Source organism: Pholcus phalangioides, unplaced genomic scaffold, assembly GCF_987345545.1.
Source record: "Pholcus phalangioides strain wild (caught in Gottingen) unplaced genomic scaffold, Ppha-v1.0 ptg000013l_1, whole genome shotgun sequence".
In the NCBI taxonomy this organism is placed as follows: Eukaryota; Metazoa; Arthropoda; class Arachnida; order Araneae; family Pholcidae; genus Pholcus; species Pholcus phalangioides.
The window spans coordinates 39,025,868-39,050,296 of record NW_028301606.1 but is presented as its reverse complement, the minus strand read 5'-3'; the positions used below and the strand labels follow the sequence as shown (position 1 = coordinate 39,050,296).

The 24,429-nt window shown below is 33.0% G+C and overlaps 1 protein-coding gene across 4 annotated transcripts; it reads right to left on the bottom strand.

The window, feature by feature from the left end:
- Nucleotides 1-625: 625 nt before the first annotated feature.
- Nucleotides 626-23,057, bottom strand: ORMDL (sphingolipid biosynthesis regulator orosomucoid 1-like). Of its 4 annotated transcripts, none has more exons than XM_089241384.1 (5): nucleotides 22,916-23,057; nucleotides 19,613-19,744; nucleotides 17,827-18,016; nucleotides 12,131-12,282; nucleotides 626-6,640 (listed from the first exon to the last, which is right to left on the bottom strand). In XM_089241384.1, the coding sequence occupies exons 3-5, from the start codon at nucleotides 17,998-18,000 to the stop codon at nucleotides 6,505-6,507; spliced, it is 462 nt and encodes a 153-aa protein (XP_089097510.1). In that variant the 5' UTR covers nucleotides 18,001-18,016; nucleotides 19,613-19,744; nucleotides 22,916-23,057; the 3' UTR covers nucleotides 626-6,504. The 4 variants fall into 4 exon arrangements, with proteins under 4 accessions (XP_089097510.1, XP_089097511.1, XP_089097512.1 ...); XM_089241385.1 differs by having other exon boundaries at nucleotides 22,912-23,029; XM_089241386.1 differs by having other exon boundaries at nucleotides 22,920-23,029.
- Between the last annotated feature and the right edge of the window lie 1,372 nt (nucleotides 23,058-24,429).

Below are 24,429 nucleotides of genomic sequence, written 5' to 3'. Positions count from 1 at the left end.
ACCAGTAAATTTTTGTGGGAGCCAAGCATTTTTTTGACAAAACTTTTTTTAAAAAACTGATAATTTTTTTTCATTTTCCTCCCAGAGCTTACTGACCTCATTATGTTAACCACTTACAAAAATTTTTAGTTGCACAGAGACTTAAGTTAATAAACACACAGAAAATTTTAGGTTCTGCCAATTTTTTAGTCACCATGGCAACATGAAATTTGTCAAGTCCTGTAGTAAACTAAAACATCTTAATGTCATTAAGTTCAAACTCAGGGAGGGGATTATATTGCGCATAGACATTCAAAAGTATTTTATATCATTAGATTAGATTCGTCAGTTGGAAAAGTGCCATGGCAACTAAAAAATTGGTATTAATACCTAAAATTATCTTTGCTTTGATCATTAAATTCGAGCCTCTGAGGACATCACAAAACTTTAGAAAATACGTCAGCATTTCTATCAACATAGAAAAAGATCACTTAGCCTAGGAACGGTGGGAGAAAAAAACAATCATTTTGGACAATTAAAAAAAATGTTTGGCTTCTAAGAAACTTGAATACTTGTTAAGTACACACACATAAATACGCTTATGGGAAATTTGTAATGAATTGAAACATGCCAAAAATGTTTGTGTATAAAAAACTTGGCTGGCGAGTTTTATTTTTCCAATTTGCCAAGCTCTGGTATTCACCATTTCAAAATTAAACAAATGAATAATCATTGTTGTGGGTCCCTATTCAGCTACTCCTAATCAGTGTACAAATTTTTTGAGCTATCCAGCTTTGAATAAAAAAAAGCAAAAACAATGATGTGGTATGAAAGTACACAATAAACTTAGAACGAGTAAATAATACATTTAAATTAAGCGATTTGGTGGTTAAGTAGATAAAAGTATAATAGAACCTAGTGCATTTTTTCAGTTCAGTGAGCATTATGCGCATGTGGCAATGGCCTTGTATTATCCAATGATCATTCACTACTTGGTTACTTACGCACACACTGGGTGGGGGACAGATTTTAAAAATTTCTTCAAATTTAGTTTACTACTCAATCACTAAACCCATGTAAACTGGCCTTCACGAGAAAATTCTGAATGGAGAAGTAAAGAGAAAAATTATACATAGATTTATGTTCTACACTTTTTGGGAAAGAACCAGAAGACCAACACAAAACTAATAGTGGCTTAGGCCACATAATGCAATAATGTACAGCCTTTCCATATCACACAGGACTGAAATATGCACACAGAGATTACTGATAAAAAAAAACCCATTGTTTTTATTATATAGTACTTAGTATGTGAAACAATCATTTATGCTTATGAATAACTTGTTTCTTTCCTCAATATGATTACTTTTTCTTTGTTCATGTTTAAAACACAACTATTTCTCAGAATAAATACCACAATGCTCGTGATTTCCAAAATGGAACTTTGAGATTAGTGGGTCTCAGTAGAATCCTTCTTATCCAGCCTAATTAAAACAGAGTTGGCTGGATTACAGAAAAGCTGGTTCATAGAAGATCAGAAAATTCGCAAAATTAATTACGTATTGTTTATTGAAAAGGTGTTATACTTCTCAAAGAAATATTACACTGCACCAATGCTACTAAAACAAATTTGGCTTAGAAAATTTATAAAAATTAGAGAATTACACAAATTACAATATGGTATCACATTAACTGAGAAACAATTTCAAAACAATGTTCAAAAACAATTATTCAACAATTGAGTTTAGGGAAAGATCCAGTTCAAGGACACTGGATAAAAAAAAATTCCAGTATATCTTAAATTATTACTTTAAAACTGCCTTTTTCAAAACTAACTCTAAAATACAGTTGAACTCTGATGTAGTGCCTCCCCCCCCTGGAGCATAGAAATTTTCAATTAACAAATTTTGCATTTCTAGCCTTACATGTTTAAAACCATGATTTGAGATGGCACTTGAACTCTGTGCAATAAATGACACTAAATCAGGATACAACTGTATTATATACTTTGAATATCTGTTCATATTACATCTGAAATATTCAGGATTTAGTCTTGTTATTTATTGAATATATTTCACATGAATTTTTGTTCATTTTAAAATAAAATGGGTACTACTTAATTATTACATGAAAAATTTCGTTTTATCATGAGCGTTTACTTATATAAAGAAATGCAGTGATTCTGTGGATCCAAAATAATAATAATAAACACAAATTATAGTCATACATATATAGAGAACAGTGGTTCTCAACCTTTGGAAGTGCACGGCCTGTTCATACACACAACTATTGAGAAATTAATGGGAAAAATTAAACTGGGAATCACTCATGGCCCGGCAGTTGCAAAACACTGATATAGAGGATCAAAAAAAAAAAACCAACATAAATACTTTTGAGGTTACATACATGACCAGGCTGTAATCAAATTTCTTTCAGAGAAGGAGCGAGTTTCCCTTAACTCTGGGAACCTATGCCTCTCCCGAAATTGACCAAAAATTAGAAAATAAATCAATATTTTGGTGAAAAAAAAAAAGAAATATTAAAGGAAAATGCCCTTTATATGCTACATCAACCGATTTCTGTTAATTTAAATGCTTTTTGAAGGGTGGTAACTCAAAATTTCTTGGGAAGAAAATTTTTCTGCTTCCCCCGAGCCCTTGCTCACTCCAAAGGCTGATTTTGAGAATGTCCGCCTTGGCCATATATGCAGAATTTGAGAAAAGACATTTCTATTAACACTCAGACACATGTTCAATATAAATTATGAAGAAAACAAAATATGACTTTTGAGCCAGCACCGGCATAACTCCAATTTTGTAAGTAAAATTACAAAAATTTAAAATACAAATCTGCAAACCAAATTGAACAAATATAAAAGTACTATTACAATTTCAAGAATGTTATGTTCTTACAAAAATTTCATTACAATAAACCCTTTAAAAATATTCTATAGAAAACATAGTTGCTAGCAAATGTATACCGGGATATTATAGACATTCAATAATTCAGAACAGGGTCTCATGCAATCACGTTGAATTCATTCCTTTTAAATACATCCAATGAGGTTATTTTTAACACAAAAATTTGCAATAAACTAAAACATAATACAATTAAAGAAATATTAAAGTCATATAACCAGCTTAATAGGAAGAAGGTATCCACCCTATGAACACAACAATTTAAAAAAAAATTCAAACAAAAATTTAATAGAAAATTTGAAAATCAGTGGAAAAAACAAAACTAAACTTATTCAAGTTAATCACCCTTATTCTCATGATCTGCCAGCAGATCCAAAAAATCAGAAATTCACTAATAAACTATCAGAGTAAAGCTTCACATTTAAACTTGTAAAAAAATAACCGATTTACATATACATGTTTAAATTGTTCTACATTAAACATATAGATACTAAACAATATGATTGTTTTAATGTATTACAAGGACTAATAACTCCGTTTTAAGTACCAGCCTCTCAAAAGAAAAAAACCCTAAAGTAAAATCACAAATCTAAATCTTGATGAATCCTGACTATGCATTCAGAACATTGTATCAAAGGAACTTTCACATTATAATTTCTGTATACATGACCACCCTTTCAACCCCAACTGGCAAGTGTCATTTGCAATACTATTCTTTAGAATGATTGAATGTATCAGTCATTTCATTCGACGTAGCACTTAGCAAACAAAACTTTTCACTGCAATAGTGAACTAGAGATGCTTGATCATATAAAAAAATGTGTGAAGAGTAAAAAAAACCGAAGACATCATTAAGGTTGCTATTTATAACAAGTAAGCATTTATATACAAAGAAAAAGTTCTCGTAAAACAAACATTGAAAATATAAAATCATAATAGACAAAAATACATTCTTTTACATAGTATTGTCAAAATTTTCTCATGAAGTAAAGCTAACATTTATGTTTGATGAAGACTACTTGAACCTGATATTCACAAATGAAATATGTATTATACAACTGATAACACATATTTTCCCGATGTTTAAATCAACAATTTTAATTACTAAAATGGACATTTTAGTTACATTTATGAAAAGAAACTCAGACTAAGCAATGACTTCTATAAAAAATGTGTGCTAGTCTTCGGTAACGTAGGTCTAAGTTCAAATCTTGATTTGAGTCTACCAGTCTACTAATACTAACAAATTTCTTGGACAAATCAAACAAATAAGATATATTATTTATCTTATTTAAAAAAGGAAGTTATTATTAATCAGTTATAAGTATCAGTCCCAGCAAGAAAAACATTGCAGTGGAAACTCTATGCAACAAGCTTCTGCTATGCAATTTATTTTTCCCTTGTAATTAAATTTTTATTAGAATGTTCATATTTTGTCAATTCACTCTGCATCAAAAATAATTATTCCTCTTTAAAGAATTTTTTGATGGAAAGCAGCAACTTCAAAGAAATTTAATATTTTACCAATAAAGCAGAAAATAATCTTAGACACTGCTCATGAATAAAAATTTGTTTGCAATTTGTTTAAATTAAAAATTTAAATTCTATCTTTAGAAGTTAAAATCTTTTAAACCAATTTTCCTTTCATTTTAAATGGATGACTAATCATATGCTTTCAATAACATATTCTAATTAAGAGCCCACTTGAGTTTTTAGATTACAGAACTGTATAAATTAATTAGCTAATTAAACATTTATTTCATAATTTCCATTCTGTGTGGTAATATAGTTTTTGGTTCCACATATTTTTATACAATAAAAGTGTATGGCCTTAATTTTTTTACATAAAAATACAATTCTTGACTTCTGAGAAGAGTTTATGAAAGATGTTATATTATTTACAAAAGAGTTATTTATATTTTTAGAGTTAGCAAATTTTATCATTTACAAGCTATTTTTTCCAATGTGTGTCAAGAAAATGTTAACATAAGAAAATAGTTAAATTTTTTACAAAAATCAGGCTCTGTTAATGACAGGAAAGATGATTTCAAACATGGTATTTATCATGAAAAGAAAAAATTTCTTTCGACTTTGAACCATATTTCATTGCATCGGCACATGAATATATCTGAACGCTAAAAATGTGCAACCAAGTGAAAGTTTTAGGTAGAAGATGTGTACGGTGATGGATGATTCACCTGTGTACACCTGAAATAACCACACAACTAAAACTGAATGTCAGTCTATACAAAAGCATCTAGCTCATTCACCGACTGGACCAAAAAATTCAAGCAAACAATCTTGACTAGAAAACTCATGGCAACAGTGTTTTGGGACTGGCAAGGAGTTTTGCTCATTGAGTTCATGCCCCAAGGCACCTGCATACAAATGTGGATGCATACCACTACTACTTAACCATAAATGCACTTAGTAAATATTCATCGGTAGAATTTCTAATGAATCACTTTTTTTTAATGTTCTTGCTGGTGCTGAAGGAAAGAATTACAAATTATATAATATGAAAGAAAAACAAAACCTCAAGATCAAAACAAATTTTTAAACAAAGTTTTTCCATCTAGCTGCATCAACATGTCAAATGATACATCTGTCATAATGACAGACTCTTTTGAAAGCACCATTATAGTCGTCAGCACCTAACATGCTAAATAATATCACATCAGTGTAAAACCAATTAACTGAATTTCAATGTTATCATTTCAAAGAAATAAGAATACGTTTCTTGTAAATATATTTTTAAAATTCTTATTAATATAGTTTATTGGTATAAAAAAAAAGTCAAACTTATAAACCACAATATGAAAAGTGTTCAGTTATTTTACAAACTTCACAAAAATTCAATTTTTTTTGGTCATGTTAACAAATTTGTATTCATAATACTGAGTATCAAGATTTGCATTGGTTTTCTGCATATTATATTGTGTATATTGTTTTAAAAGGGGGCAGAGAGAATGATGGATGGCTATTTAAAATATATTAAAATTAGCTGCCACATTGACATGCTTTATCGCTTTTGTCAAATGTTGAGTAGGTATTTTTAAAATGAACCTATTTTATAGGAATTTTAAAATAACTAATACATAAACAACCTTCTCCAGAACTACATCTACGAGAGTATAAATTTCACTAAAAATCAGTGATCACAATTTATTATTTTTAATATGAAAATCATCTTAATTCGCCATTGAATCATTTGGTTTTAGAACCAAATTCATAGAAGACAGAATATAAGCTTAAAAAGGAAAATTCCAAAAAAAAAAAACACAGGTAGGTAAAAAAACTGAATATGCTAACAGTTTATTAAGTTGTACACTGTAAAAAACTTTATTAACAGTTCATAACTCAGTTTTTTAAATACTTAAAATATTAAACCAGTATTAAAACAAATATATATATATATTTAGCACATAATATATTCGTTACATTGCAGTTCCATTACAAGACAAAAATTTCTAAGTCTTTGCCTAAGCTCATTGTTATTATGACTGGCACATATCTTGTTTTTTTTACAAACACGTGGGCTTTTTTCCTTTTTTCGTCAGCAAGATTTATTCCTCCCACTCTTAAATCATACATCTACTAACTTACTTCAGTATTTGTTGATACCAAATAGTCTGACCATGTGAAACTGTGGCAACTTTGGCAACAACACCAGAACCAGGAAAGAGAAGTTCAGCATAAAGTGAAGAGAGTCATATTTCGTATAGAAACTTGCAAGGAAAAACCTGAAAATTCAAGGTTATAAAATTACTATCACAGCTATTTATTATTTAAACTTACCAAACAAGCTATCCAATCACAATGACCAATTAAAATTATTTTCCCTATTTTCTAAATATGCCAATAATTCCCATTTTAGTAATATGTAATTGCTAAAGTGATCAGGTTTTGATAAATCAAAAAGCATTAACAAACTGACATAAACATAGGAGGTATGTTCTCAAAGCTAATTTCATCTTCGTTTCTTAAAATCAGATCACAATGAAATGCTTTGGATATTTTTCTACAGAGTTGCACACTAGACATTGATAAATTTGTTGCATCATGCTATCAACTTGAAGAGACCTTCCTAGTAGTCTGTGTCCTGAAACGTGACAAAATTCTCAGCCTGTTGAACTTTTACATCGTTTTATTTGGTGAGTTACCAATGCTCAACATTGAACAGGATATGGCATTGCTGCCGTATACTATAAATGGCTATGGATATGGTCACACCCTTCCAACAGGCCAACATACAGCCAGGGTTGGCAGGTTTTTGACACATGGCAGTTTTTGATGGTTTAAACTGTCACGTAAAAAACCCTCCATCAAAAGCAGCAAATATTACTTTTCAATATAAAAATTCCCATTGGAAATACATTAATTGCATGTAATGTTTAAAGTGACTATGTTAAACAACGAATAAATATTCAATATGATAACTGTGGAATGATTTGACATTCTCTGATAATTCTTGACCTTCCAAAATTTCTTCAACTGCTTATATATGTGTGCAAACCATCTGCTGTACTCTTTTTACAACAGATAAGTGTTTTAAAAAACGATACTGTTACTGTAATAACATTGAAATACATCTAGAGATCAAAATACTAAATTCTAGGACTAAAATGTCATTTAATTTGACAATGCTAGCTTTTATATGATGCTTAAGAAACTCCTGTAACTTAACCTTAGTCAAACTTAGTTATTCTTGCTTTCGCACTATGATATGGTATATTTACTAGTATTTATAATGCAATGGTTTCCCAATTGAAGCTGTATTCAAACATGCAAAAAAAAAAAGCTTTGGGTATCAAGTATTATCAGCTCTGCTTGGGTTGAAAATACACTTTAACACTCTGAATTTATAGGTGAATTATATTATATATATATATATATTATATTCATTATATTTATATTATATTGATTATAGAAGAAATTTTTAGGTGGAAAATAAATGAGTTTAATTAGTGTAATTATAACAGATGCTGCATGAGAATTTTTATACGAAATAAAATTTTGGGCAGATCAGAAAATTTAAAATATCAAAATAGGTATTTTTCCTCAGTAATTATAATTCTGAATATAAAACCCTTTAATCTACATAAAAGTATTTTGTTATTAAACACATCTATCAGGTTAACAAAAACTATGTGATATCATTGACAGTAAGTTTCTGACAGTTTTAATAATACCAAGTTAGTTTCTGGGGTCAAAAACCTAACCCTGATACCCCATCATACATATTTTAAATGAACACCTCTATTCCGCTTAGCAAATTGAACACAAGTTAAGATAAGCTTAGAGAACTAAACCATAAAATCATATTTTATATATTCTAGACTCTTATGTTGAATTGCAAATTATATTTTGTTTTAATTATTGTAATAAATTAACGTTTGAAAATAAAACATTGTAATATGCAAAAAAGTAGTTTTTCATCATGTTATAATACCTATTGTGTTCAAAACATTATCAAAAGGCATTCATTTAGGTTTTAAACAGTTTTTGATGGTTTAAACCAGTTTTTGACATCAAAAACCCAACCCTGCATACAGCATATAACAGACCACTTTTTTACAATTTTTTTCAGCCACACACTCTCTGCCATACTAGCTTCCAATTTGACTAAACAGGAGAACATGGCATTCACCTCAGGAAAGATGCATTTTGATCCCAAGAACATTGTGACAAAGCATAGTTATGGCATTTCAGGATGCAATTAATTGTAGACTGATAATATTCTCGTTTTTGTCATTACTCAGAGCTGATAATCAGGAGTAAGAAATGTTGGATAAAGATAAAAAAAAAACAATTTGCAGGAGTCAAAAATTAACTATTAAATCCATAGAAGTCACAGGAATCATTGCGCTTGTAATTCATTGCACAATAGTAGTTACACAGTGGAACCCCCCCCCCCCCCAAAGCTACAGATGCCTCAACTTGTGAGTAATTAAAATAACTAAGTTTTTATAAAAATGTTTCATATATTGATCATTTTCTGCGCATGAGGATCAAGGACTAGACCCACAATTTAATGCCGATTCCAAATGGCAACCTTTCTTTAATACTCAAGGTGAGGCTGGTGAGCTAACCCTTCAATGTGAGACTCCCTGTGCCAGTAATCCTTTTCTGTGATCATGTAACAGTTTCTGTCGTACCCACGTCAGGAAAATTTCTGACAAGGGCGAACCAAATATCAAACTCGTGACACCTCTAAACATCCTTTGGTACTTTAGGTGCGTATCTTATCGAACTGGGCTACCGAAACCATATATCATATATGCTTTAAATGTTTTGATAGTATGTAAAATGTTTCAGCTCTACCTCGGCTGACAAAGATACACTGCTGGCCACCGTAAATGCAACACCCTGAAGGAAGCATGCAAATAATATGAAATTTACAACATGCATTAGCGGAAGTGAGATATGCAAATGATTAGAATTTCAGCGCAGACGCACATCACGCGCACCTGTGGCGCCACTTCAAAGCGCTATTTAAGGCTTGGAGATTTCGACGATTTGAAGTACGGCAATTGTGTTTTTCTTGTGGTTTTTTCAAAAAAACGATCAATTATGCCTCGTAGAAAACAACGATCATCTTTTGATCAAGTATCCGAGTTCGACAGAGGAAGGATAGTGGCCTACCGAGATTGTGGATTATCTTTCAGGGAAATCGGTAGCCGTGTTGTACGAAACCAAACAACTGTAATGCGGATATGTGATCGTTGGATGCAGGAGGGTACGACGGACCGACGTGTTCGATCGCATCCACCTCAGTGCACCACTTCACGTGATGACAGGCGTATGGCAGTGACGGATCGCTCAGCCACATCACGAACCATAGCACAGCACATTCAGTCTGTACCGCATCATCCAGTGTCTGCGCGTACCATTCGACGCCGTTTACAGCAGAGTGGTCTGTCCGCAAGACGTCCATTGCTTCGTCTACCCTTGACGCAGAACCACAGACGTCTCCGCCGCCAATGGTGCGATGAAAGAAGAATGTGGACGGCACAATGGAATGAAATTGTCTTTACTGACGAGTCACGCTTCTGTCTGCAACACCACGATGGTCGGATTCGAGTCTGGAGACACCGTGGAGAGAGGATGCTGAACAGCTGCGTTATGCACCGCCACACTGGTCCTGCACCGGGAATTATGGTATGGGGCGGTATTGGATATCACTCTCGCACTCCTCTAGTACGCATTGCCGGTACTTTAAAAAGCCAGCGCTACATCTCCGAGGTGTTGGAGCCAGTTGTCCTTCCTTACCTTCAGGGCTTGCCCACAGCCATATTTCAACAGAATAATGCGCGACCACACGTGGCACGCATTGTCCAAAGGTTCTTCGTCAATCGCCAGATTGAATTGCTTCCCTGGCCAGCTCGCTCTCCGGATCTTTCGCCGATAGAAAACATGTGGTCCATGGTTGCTCAACGATTGACCCAGATTACATCCCCAGCAGCCACACCAGATCAACTTTGGCAACGCGTGGAAGCTGCTTGGTCTGCTGTACCCCAAGAACACATACAAAGTCTCTTTGAATCAATGCCGAGGCGTGTGGCAGCGGTGATCTCCAACAATGGCGGCTACTCTGGCTACTGATTTTGGCAGGAACCACACTTCACAGAAGTCTATAAATTTAATCATTTGATGCTTGGTCAACATGTTATCTACAAAATAAATATTGTTGCGATATCTCTTGTCTTTCTTGGTGTTGCAATTTGGGTGGCCAGCAGTGTAATTTGTTCCAGAATCACATTTGTTAGCCGAAACATGATTTTCCATAGGTGCATACTGAAAGTAATTTAATTCTTCTAGGAACTGCCAAAAATTTCAAAGTAATTGTCCAAAAAAAACCTAAGAAACACTGTATATATAAAAATGACAGAAAGCTGAGATATAAAAACTTCACAATTGAATCAAAGATAATTTGAAAGATGAAAATTTAAAAACCTTTATTTTACACTATGCAGGCGAGTTTGAGAGCTATAGTGAGAAAAAAAGTAAGGTAGTGTATTGAGTGATATTTTCAGCTCCTTTCTCTCTCAAATAGAGAAGATATGTCCCTAGAATGCCCGGGCAGTTCATTTTGTTAAGAGTTATCATATGACCTGAAACCATTCAAGTCTAAAGCTTTTATTTTTAAAATTTATTAGTTTAATCACTGATTTTACATGAAACGGCTCAAAATAATTCTGAAAGAAAAATAGAGGTGTTTCTAGAAAGAAATTCTGGGGTGGTAATAATTAATTTATTAAGCTCAAGTGACAGTTAATCATTGGATTCATTTTGACTGACACAAATATCTAGTTCAGGACATAGCTGACTTATGTTAGCGCATGAATTATATCAACTAAAATGTTTGTTAGCTGAGGCAGAAAAACCTTGAAAAAAAAATCTGTTAGCAGAGAATGAGAAATTTGTAAGCCAAGACATCACAATACAGAGGAAATTTCTTAGGAAATATTTAATATGAAGAAAATAATTGGGACTGTGGAAATGACTTTCAAAATTGGAAAATGGCTTAAGGCGAGATTTCTGAAACAGGATTCACTGCACATTATTTTATATAAGAAAGCTAATTTCAATATAAAGGTTCAAGTTTATTTCTGGAACAAATTAAGCTTATAACTTAATTTATAAGTATACCATCATATCTTCTACTCTATAAATAAGAATTTCATTTCATTAGCATTCAACGATTAAAATTATTTCTAAGAACCACTTATTATCCCACTGGACAAGATAGATTTGATGTAAAATATTTTTGATATAATAGTCTTGTTATGTCAAATATATCCATTATTTTTTATATATATGTTATTTTTTTATATATCCGTTATTTTTTTTATTTATCTTTTTTTATAATATGCGTATTTCTGTATCTCATTATTGTATATCAATAAAATTTAAGGTTTATATTTAACAAACCATACAAAAATATATATAGTAATGTAACATACATTCATTAACACTGACTACCACCATAAAGGAAATAAAAATGAAAAAAAAATCAGTTGAGACCAGTTATTTTTTTGTTATTATTTTCATTTTAGTCATCGCGCACACGTGAGATGGTCTGTGTCATTGAAATGAGTGGATCAATATGCAAGTCACATGATAGTCTAAGTGTTAACAAAAAGTAAAAAAGAGTTACAAGCATATAAACACATTTTATGCAGCTGGATGAAAATAAGAAAATAATCAAAAACTTGGGAAAGAAAACTTACAAAACAATTGGCACAACTGTGAGGAATTTCCTTGTAGCAGTAAACTGCTCTCCATTGTCAATCTGCTCCCAGTGAGTAAGAAAACGTGCTTTTCCCTGATCACCTGATTCCCATGGGGATCCTTTCAACAAGTGGAGTAGAATGAACATTGCCTGCATTAAAAAAACATTTTTTTAAACATCTATCAACAGAAAAGGAAGTACAAATAAATTTTTCAAGATGACTATTAGGAGCTAAAAATATATGGCAGCACAAGTTATAATATTTAATCTACTTTATGGCTACTTTTCAATGAAAATTTTGCTTGAAGTTTTTGTAAATGTTTCGTAACTCTGATGTCAGTTTGCTGGTTGTGCTTGTATATTTTATATGATTTCACACTGTTTATTTAATATGGCTATCTCTAGTAATTCTTGATCTTTATTACTAAGCCAGAGGTGCCGCAGACATGCTATGGCATGTCAAATAACCAGAATTTCAGAAAAGAATACATGAAAATTTAGCTCATGCATTCCGTGCACTTTCCTGGTTCCAAGAAGGAAAAAAAGTACAAAAAGAAAAAATCTCCAACTTTTTTTACAAATAAAGCATTATATTGTGCTTTATCATACAGTATTGATATAATCTATGGTAGTTGAAGATGATAACTAGTTGTGTCCCTGAATGAGGGGCCGAATTGTACAGGAAATCCTGGTACTTTTGTGACTACTGACCGGCATTCACACATTCAAAGACAATGTTTATGCAACGTAAATCAACTTCGTTCCTACAAGATTACGAATGCACATTTTTTTAAAAATTGTGAACGATTGGAACATCCATTAAAATCATAAAAAGTTTTCAGAGGTCATCAGGAGAAAAAACTAAACCTCTAAAAACCTCATGTTGAATATCCACAGTTTTGTCATCTAGCCACTATGCAGCCGTCAAAGTATTTTGGATACAAAATCACTTTTGTATCACTTCAAAAATACTTGAGCCTTCAATATAAAATAAGTAAAAATACAATAAATACAAAACAAATTGACCTGCACCTTAACTTTGCAAAGAATCGTGGCTGGCATGAGAACGACAGATGTGGAACAAATCATTTGAGTCTTTATTATTCCTTATAGGGAACTTTGCATGGTTATATGAGTACTTTGGATTGCGTGAACATTTACAGAACGGATTATGCTCCCAAACTGAAATATCACTGTATTCATGGTATTTTCATAGAGCTTCAAATATATCAAAAATACAACAGTTATCATCTTAATACATATTATGAAATAAGTCTTAGTTCAATTAAATGTAAAAAATTTTTTAATTTAATTCATGAAACATAATATATTAACAGATGTTACAACACATTGAAACTTTAACTTACTTTTACTTTTGAGCAGGGTTGTTGATTTTTTTGATTTTTAAAAAAAAAGATTTGATTTAAATCATGATATTTTGATTTTTTTAAACAAAATACATAAAATATATATATTACTAACACACTAGTCATTAATCTATGCTTTCTTTAAAGAATATAAAATTAAAGAAATTTAAGCTTACAAAAATGACTATTCAAAAAATATTTGCAAGCAAAAGATAAAGAATCACATATACTTGTGAAATATTTCAGAACATTTTATTAAGAAAAGGGGGGAAAAAACACTTCTTGAATAAATATCTTGCATCAAGTATTAAATACTTTAACCCTGTGTGAATATATAATTGTTCATTTGTTTCATTAGTTTGAATGCTTTGTCTACTCTTAACCTGTTTTATTAACCTATTTGGAATGAACTGCACCTTGAAAAAATCCTTTCAACACAGGCATCAATGATTTGGCTGTGGTTAGCATGTTTACAAATCACATATCACCAGGGCCGCAACTAGATGCTTGGTCACCCGGGCAAGAATACATTTTGATGCTCCCTAGTAATGTTGAAGGTGGTGTTTCAGAATGAAATTTGCACCCCCCCCCCTCGTGTCCAGCGCCCGGGGCACGAGACCCGCCTGCTCCCTCCTAATTGTGGCCCTGCATATCGCTCTCTGTAATTGTATCTTTACCCAAAACATTATAAAAACTATTCCACCACTCAAAATCAGGCATTGTATCAACAACCTTAGGGTGAAATTTTTTTTTAGCATGAAAATGGTTCTAACTTTCCCAATAACTTTAACGTAATTGCCAAGAAACCAAACCCACATTTTTGTTTGATAGATCCAAGACCCTTATTCTCTCTTCTTTTATGACATTAATTCCCTATTAGAAGTTAACACAGATGAGCTTAGAATAAATGCAGCAAAGTGTGCATCTGTTAATGGTTGTTCATATATATTTTTATACTCTGATGACAAAAACTTTTTATTGTTTGATGTTGATGCTTCTTTTATCTTCAATTGCAGCTTTTTCCATGCCAATACACATTCAGCTATGGAGCAGTTGTGTGTGTGTTTCTTTGTACAAAATCGTTAATTGGCTATTGGTTTCAGAATTGCAATTATGTCCTTGACATTTCTTTTTGAATCAATATTTAAGATTTCACTAGAGATGTAACTAACTGAGATCTGTGGTCTTCACAAACTTTGGTAACAACTGACGAATTTTTAACATAAGTGTAAGTCCAGAAAAGCCAAGCTTTTCATCCAGAGTCTTTCTGGAAGAAATTATATTTGCAGTAACAAAACTTGATGTTACATTTGAAGTTTTCTTCTGTTGACTTCAATGAACTAAAAACCACATTTGCTAAATAATTTCCAGCATGTGATAAGCCGGATGTACATGGATGGCTTTACCACACTGTTTCATAACACACAAAATTTATTCATTATGCATATCCATCCATAGCCATGCAATTTTTGGTTTTATAAGTCAACTTTACATCCTCTAACTTGATTGTAAATCTTCGGTAACCATTAATCAGCTAAATTGGTACGACTATGGAATACACTCTATGGAATGAAATGTATATTTGATATACATATTAATATATATATTACAATATTATAAAAATATTTGAAAATATATTTAAATTAATTGATATTTAAAATAATTTAATAAAAATTTAAATCACTTTAGAGCTGCATAAATACTTTTATTAAATTACAACAGATAATTTTTCATATCTGAAAAAAATTGATTTAAATCAGTGATTTTAAAAAAAAAAAATCAGTTGATTAAATTACTACAACCCTGCTTTTGAGCAAACTTTTATTTACTAAATTATGTGCTTTGCAATGCATGCCACAATTTTATAAAATATAATGCTTTTAAAGGTACAGTAATACTGTGATCTAAAAGTGTCTTGCAAGTAATTAAAGTTATCAGAAATATTTGTTACAAATCCCAAAAATAAGTAACAAATGAAAGCAAAACATATGAGAAAGAGACAAACTTATTTAACACAAAAGCATGGACTAAATCTGGGTGAAAAAGTCACTCTTAGTCTAGTCCAGTGGTTCTCAACCTTTATTGACTTGTTAATATATAATTTCTATAGCAAAGTCTTCCCCCCCCCCCCAGGCTTTTTTTGATTTATCATTTTTATTTTCCTGGAACAGCCACAGAACCCATGGGATGTGCATATGGAACAGGGGCTCTGCAGAGCACTGGTTGAGAACCACTGTTGTAGTCATGTTGAGGGCAGTGTTCAGTTTAAAAGTAGCCAAGCAGATAGCCAAGGATCTGTGTCCAGACCTTTTCTCTCACATAGGGTCATGTGAAAAAATGGTCATTAATTTTGTGAAAAGTAAGCAAAAAATCTAGTGAATATTTCATAAAAGAAATGTACGTCAAACTTATGGTTTTGTTTATTTGTATTTTGTGAAGTGTTTTTTAGAAGATTTTTGTGAAGAATCTGAAAAACAGACACCAAATTTCTGCTGGACAGACTCCCTGATAGAAGCAGAACCACCTTGGGAAGGACTAAGAACAAAACAGTTCCTCTGCTTAACCACGCCACATACATTTTAATTGGCATTCAATTCTAAGCTTGACTTCATTCAGCTATTAGAGTAGCATTGTTTGAACAATTTTGAGATTCAATGATTTTTAATTTTTGATAAATAAGTTAAAATTAAAATGTGTGAAAAGACATAAAAAGATAGGCTTTGGGGGAAAAAAACTGCCATACTGGTGAATAATCGGAATAATGCATAAAGAGAAAATACTGACCAGTTGACTCCTGCAAGCACGACACTTATTATAGTTCCACCTTTTAAGTTGAATTGATGCCCCAAAGTAGAATATGCCAAAATCTGCAACTTACATCGCAGAACAATCAGTTTCTGCAGAACTTTGAGGAAAAAGTGTAGAAATGCAATTATGAGAATTTTTACAACAGAGCATCTCCAGACAACTGAGGGTTCATTGCCAGAACAATACAAAACATTCTGCTTTGGTGCATTACTTTGAAACTTATGACTTTTTCATGAAACTCCAGACTGAAAGTTCTCACTTCCAAGGAGAAAGCCTTTCGTTTTTGGTTTGGACACAAGTTGAAGCTGAATGAAGTGCTGAACTATATTGTATTTGTATATAGAAATGTCCTCTCCACTTGTTGATACAAGATTCATTAAAAGACTGGTTATTTGTGGAGATGAAGCTTACAAGGAAGAAAATTCACCACTCCCCATGGGGACTCGAACCCCAGTCTCTCGTTTGCCGGACGAGTGCTCTACCATCTAAGCTATGGAAGCAGATAGAATATTCCAACCTTGGAGCGTATGCATACGTTGAAATACTCCGTACATGGATGGTGGCAACAGTCAACTACTAAACCACACATGCACCTCATCCATATTCCTCTGAGGAACCTCTAACGAATTGATACATGTTGGAAAGTACGTGTAGTGAAACCTGACGTGAAGTATGTTTCTGTGTAATGTTTGTTATGTGTAGAGCTGCCATCTGCCACCAGTTTGTCTGACTATGAGTGAAGTGCAATGATTGAATAATTTATTGTTGTAGGCAGCAATCAACTAATAGCTCGCGAATGACATAGGCCACCAGATGGCCTATGTGGCAGATAGAAATTATAATTATAATCTGCTTCCATAGCTTAGATGGCAGAGTGCTTGTCCAGCAAGAGAGAGACAGAGGGTAGAGTCCCCGCAGGGGCAGTGATGAATTTTCTTCCTGGTAATTTTCATCGCCACAAATAACCAGTCTTTCAATTCGGCCTATGTCATTCGTGAGCTATTAGGTGATTGCTGCCACTGTCCATGTACGGAGCCTTTCAACATATATATATATATGCTCCAAGGTTGAAATATTGCAGCAGAGCACTCGTCCGGCAAGGCAGAGACCAGGGTTCAAGTCTTCATGGGGGGGCATAGATAAATTTTCTTTCATCTTCACAAATAACCAGTCTTTCAATAAATCTTGTATATTGTATCTAACAAGCAATATTGCTTTTATTATAAATAAAATAAACTATAAAATATGTAAAAACATAATTTTAGATCAATTTTTAATTGAAATTTCGGTGAAAGAAACAAATTGATAGGTTTTTTATCTAATATGTAAAAATTCGATTTCAGATAAAAGATTTTTATTGTACAAGTGATGTGCAGGTATGAATTAATCTTGTAAGTCAAGATACCACTGTGCATGATGTTTAAGAAATCTTATTTGTCAAAAGGATAAAACAAATTTGACATGGCACAATCATACAGTATAAATGTTTTGTGATAATGACACAAATAATTATGCTCACTATATTATGGCTGATGTTAGTGAGTGTCCAGGCCCAGGCAACAGTGAGGAAAGGAAAACTCAGCAAAATAAAATGCAAGCCAAGTACAACTAGTGAATAGGATAACCACATGCCTTTGCTGTTCAACCAATGACTATTGGGATTCACTTTACTTGGAGTTCCACCTAGCATCATCTTCAGGCTTTTGCAACTGTAAGATAAATGGAACTGTGAAGTGATTACCTCACAAGAAAATGCAAATATAAGAATTTAAATACCACTCCTGAGTAAAAAAGACAATGTGCAGAAAATATTCTTTACAGTGCTATTTTTATTTCCACTGATAGAGGAATGAATACTGATACCATTCCCTTTTTACAGGGAAATAGGTGACAAGAATCTATTTTTCATCAGTGGAAAAAAACAGTTGGAGTAAGAAATATATCCATGTCATTTCAGTAATAAAAAAAATTGAACATTAAGAGACCCCACCTTCACAGGATTTATAATTACTGTTCATAATTTACACTGAGACCATACTTTATATAGCTTTAATCTCTTCAATAGTTTTTAACTATATGAAAAAGCTGCAGAAGATTCTTGAGTATATTATTGAAGGGGTTGAAATTTTCAGCTCTTGCAGTTAATGCAAAGCCAATTTAATGTTCTTTTTTTATGATGTTCTGACTTCAGATTTCAATTAAGCATTTTATTAAGCTACTTTACTAGTATTTAGCTACTGCTCTCTTCCCTGACCCCCCAGTTTTCTTAATCACATTATAAATAACTTTTCTACTGTCCATTCAAATATAATTCTTTCTTTCCCTTTGTATTTTCTTTCAAATATTGTTTAATATGTAATTTAATTGCAAACTTTAACTTGCATAGTTTAACCGTGATTAACTGGGGACAAATAAATTATGTTATGTTTTAATTCAGTTAAAAAAATTTAATTTTTACTTCATCAATCCTAACATTGCATTACATTATAAAATTATCAAAGAAAACCTAAAAGTATAACATTTAACCACTTTACAATCAAGGATATCACATATTGCGCCCAAATGCCAGTGGAATAAATTCACACACACACACACAAAAAACAAGTGTTTTCTTTCCTCTCTCTTCACCATCATGAAACTTTGGTGCAACCCTAAGAAAAAATAGTTATTTTCATCTCTGCGATGATGGGAGGTAAAGAGCTTCTATTCTAAGGTTAAATAGATTCTATTATATACATGCACATAAGAGGGAAAAGAAACAGGTAGGTGAGGATGAAAAGAGAAATACAGGCCTACTCCATACCTATTATCTTTCATCTATAATACTTACAGATAAGAGAGCAAGTATAGTAATATACTGTTATTTGTTTATTCCTTACTTTTCTACTTTCCCCCCCCCTTATTTTTTCTAACATGCCATTACGTTAGAACAAGGTTATCAAAACTAGTATCATATTTATGGACGATTCATCAAACAGCTCCTCCGAATTTCTTGCCAATCGCTTGTGAGAGAAGCGGTTAATTTCAAATGTTTTTCTCTTTAGCTCTAAAATGGAAATTATACGTAGCTTATATGAAGCTGTGTCATGTAACAAACTGCACCATTTCTAAAATTTTTTGTTTTGTCATTCGATTTTCTGCTTTACATTTATATCATATATTCCAAATGGCAACAAATTTAACAGGACTCGCTGTTTAAACGATTATCATATGTTTTGATAGTAAATACGTAAGTATGTTTTGATAGATCTTCTGTAAGAGGATATTGAACTCTAGTAATACAAATTCAGATTTTTTATTGTCACCTTAAACTTGCTTTCAAAAAAACACTTGTCAGAAGATCGTCTTCACAAGTCAAGAATATTTCTTCTCAGATTTTCTATCTTGAAGTTCATCCAGTATTCACATCAATATTTGATTGCGTTTTCATCTATAGACTAAAATATAAATTTGAAAAATCATGTGTGAAAAAATACATAAAACTATCAAGCTCAAAATTTCACATCAAATATGTGAATAGAATAGCCTCCAGGGGATCTCAGCGAGTTAAATGATTTACATTTGAATTGTCTCTATTAAGAACAAGAAGCTAAGACTTTTGAAAATTACGATAAATGCAGTCAAAATAAAAAAAATTGGTTGTTATGATACATTGAACACCAATAATTCATACGTGGTTTAGATTTATTCCTATACAGAAAAATACTGTACATTATAAAAAAGGGTCTAGGAAAAACAATCTCAACAGCAATTTTTCCGAAAATGAGATAGCAGTGCCATCTTGTAGCTTTCAAGGAATACTATCCGAACGTGCATTCATATTTTTGGGATAGAACAACTTTAAAGCCATAAAAAAATAGAGATAAAGTTTTGGTATATTTTTTTTCATTTCATACCGTGCACCGCCCAGACTCTTTCGACCACTGTCAATTAAAATTTTTTTGGTATTGGGGGGAAAACCATTATATTCCAAACTTTCAAACTCATTTTTCACAAAATCTAACTTTTACTGTAAAGCCGTTTTTCCCATCGCCCCTTCAACTGTTACCATGTAAATCAAACTGCAGTGACCTCAGATATAAAAACATATTTTTCATCACTTTTGTTTCCATTTCGCAAAGAAATTCCTCAATACTCACAGTATTAAGGAAAGCTATCTCAAAGATTATGCATTAGACCAGCTGTTCTCAATCTTTTTGACTTGAACAGCCCTTTTAAGTTAAAAAATTCTATGGCGGAGCCCCGTAGGCCAACTTTTTAATTACATCAAAGTCACTAATTTATTTTTACTATTTAAAAGTATTTATATTTTTTTAAATTTTACTTTGTTTTATTTTTATTTTCCTGAAGCGGCCGCAGAGCGCACAAGGAGCCCCCAAGGGCTTAGAAGAGCACAGCTGCATTAGACACTCACTGACAAGACTCTTACACATGGAACATTCTTCCACACCTACCCCCAATATTTTTTAAGAGAATTTTATAACTTTCCCGTGGCGGATACCATTGTTTTTCGGATCATCTGCAGTAAAATTCATGCATGATACAGACAGTCTGATCCCGACATAACGAACAGAGAATTTAAGAAATTCCATGATCAAATGATTTTCATTAATATATAGTTTTATTAATATATAAGTTTATTAATATATTTGTGTTAATCCTAACCCGATATAATAATTTTCCTTGATTTAATGAATAAACATTTCACGTTTAACACATTTATTAAATAAGGGTTTGACTGTACTTGTAGATTTGTTGGTTTCAAATGTTTAAGACAGACTTCTCAAACAACTTTATGCTGGGTACACAGTATTTTCCTGTACTACAGCTGATCACAGGGACATCAGAAATGTTATGCACTTGTAGGTGCCGGGTCTTATACGGTTGCTCTCCAGTGCGACCCAACCCGCAAGGGTAAAAGGCTTATATCCCGGGAGGGACAGAGCCTGGGTCGTGTCTGGTCTGTCAGGTGTTATATGGCAAATTTTGATTACTGAATGAAGTCTAGGAGTGATCAGAGTGCTGTGGATGTTCAGCACCACAACAATGCACCAGGATCAGTTCTGGACATTTTTCAATGCAAATAATATTTTGGTGATAAAAAAATTACTCCTCCCCTTTAGTTGGCACACTAAAAAGTCAGCCCTCTCCCCTTTCTGTTGGTACCTTCTGCAGCCACATAGTTGACAGGATTTAAGATCTGGTCCTGCACTGCACTTTGGCTCCTACACCACTGAATGATTACAAAGCCACAACATCTCCAATTATATCAAAATTATAACCCAAGGCTCCCTACTCCAAGATGGGTGGTGACTCAGCACAAAGGTTACAAAATTCAGGAGCCTTCTTGAGTTTAGCATAGCTCCAAGCATTGAAATAAAAAATACCAACGCAGTGGCATATTTATGGAGGAGAACTTAGTGGGATATAGCCTAGGGTGGAAGTTTAGAGAGGCAGAAAATTTGAGGAATGAGGGTCAAGAAAATTAGTAAAATGGGAGAAGGGCAGCAAAATTTACGTGTAGCCAACCATATATATTTACCTCTACCAAGAGAACAAAGAACTAGATCAGCGACTGACCTAGAGAATTTCAGGCATATTAGCGAGAGAAAGAATGACTTAGAACATGTGAATTCTAAAAAGTGACCTAGAGAGTGAGGGGCTAGGTCAATGAGAAACGAAAAGTGACATAAAGCGCATGTGACTGATGACCAAAAGAGACGCAAGTGCAAGCATGCGAATGATCAAAAAGTAACCTGGAAAGCAAGGGAGCCAAATCAGTGAGCATTCAAAATTAACCTACAGTGTGTGCAAGCATGTGAATGATCAAAAGAGTGATTTTGAGAGGGTCTGAGCAGGAGAGTGACTAAAGCCCATTTACATGAGAAATTAAAAAAAGATTTAAAACCCGCTTAAAGAATTTTCACCAAATTCTTTCACTCAATTTCTTACCTTATGAAGTAAAAAAAAAATTGTCAAAAGTGGGTGCTAGAACTCTTAATGCTACAGTAATATCGCACATGTAAACAGTGCTTAAAAGAGTACACAAGCATGTGAGCGACAGAAGGAGTACGGAAGCATATGAGTGATGAAAAGAATGATTTAGAAACACAGGCATATTCGCAGGGGCGACAGCCAAGCTGATTATAGCATGGGGCAGTGAATTCGGGAATGACTGGTCAAGAAAATTAGACTAAAATGCGAGAAGTGCAGCAAAATCATAAATCTGCTAAGTACACACACACACAAGTAAATCAAATCAATGTGTTATTGATATGATTTATAACCAAATTATAGCTCTCATTTAGGGGCAACCGAGAGTTAATTTAGGGAAAGTGTATGGGTCAACATATTGGATTTTCATATAAAAAAAATGCCTAACAAATACACTAAATGCACTCAGAGTACGATTTTAAAAACGCTACAATAATAGTCCGCTTCATCACGATTCACACAAATTTATAAATCAATATTTATATTATAATCAAGTTATAAATAGATACACAACATAGCAAAATATATAATACTGTTATTGATAATAATATGTCAATAAATAGACATAATGTAAAAGTATGGAAGCGACATTCAACAGAATAATAATCACCAACCAACACTTTCGAGAGTGAAGAGATATTGAATATCTAAAAATAATCGTTCCACGGGTGATAATTTACATACGCAGCAATATCGCGCTGATGATCTTTTTGATATAAGTTCAAGTTCACAACAACCTGAGGAACGTCAAGCAGACAGACGACAAAAAAAAAAATAGTTTTCCTTCCAACTTTATAATGACAGTAATATTCTGAAAGTCGTCTGCACTGACATCTGGCGACCAACTTGTAAACCATTTTAATAGGTTAAGTTGTCATCCTATAATTTTGATTAACATTTTTACTGGCATAGACAATCCAAGCACTCATTTTGAAAATATTCATTTTTATCACACAATTTTAACAAAGAGTTTAATAAAGAGTTTGAATCTTTATTTAAATAAAAAAAAAAGTCATGACAAAAATTTATACACAATCTTTTATCGGCAAGACCATATTTCATCGAACAAAATACGGGACATTACCAATTACCAAAGCTGCATTAAGAGTCGGAACTTTCAAGCAGCTTTGCCAATTACAGATACAGCCGATCCTCGGTTTACGAATGGTGCGGTTAACAAACAAAAAATGATTCTGTTTACTAACTAGTCTTGATTAACGAACACGCAAAAGGGATTGAACCTCGAGGGGAAAGATCTCAATGAATGGTTAAAACCGAGATGGAAAACACGTTGGTGGTTTCCTCCAGGAATCAAAGGCTGGTCCTCTTGTGATTCGGACTGGCGCACCAACCAATGTACGACAGAGACTAGGGGCAGTTCGAGAGGAAAATCTCTGCTGGTACAGAACCTATTTTTGGCACCCTGAATACCTCCTCCCTAAGTTATCCCCTTATCTAAAAAACAGTCCATAACACATCAAAGAAAAAGAATAACTGCAGTTATTCTTTTTCTTTGGTGTGTTATGCGTAGGCTGACCATATTTCCTCGAGAGAAATACGGGACAACGGTATTCCAAATACGGGAAAATACGGGACTTCACCAATTATCGCCAAAAACGACGCCAAAACCAAACAAAGTTGCCAGATATTGTTGAAATTACGGAAAAATCACAATGGTGGGAAATGATGCATTACTGCAAATTGCAGTGGATTAAAATGTATTCCACGGAAAAAAAACGTTTACCAAGGCAAATGTGGGAGATTAATATCCCATATATAGTTGTAACTATCATAAAATAATTTGAGTTGAAAAATAATTTCAATCTTCGACTTTAATAAAGAATAAAAATTCAAGTAGGCTTCGTGTGAAATACGGGAAAAACCGGGACACTTTTGCCAAAAAGTCGGGACGGCCAAAAAAAGAGAAAATACCGGGACTGTTCCGGGAAATACGGGACGTATGGTCACCCTAGTTATGCGCTGCAAAAATAACATCGAATACCTCCCGCTACTGTCGCCACCTGGGGAAAGGGGATGCTATCGCTGAGTTGAGTGATGCTCTCAGTGGGGACACACTGAGAGTATCACATACTTTGCGTGTTGTTAGGGAATAACAGTTGTGTCTGTG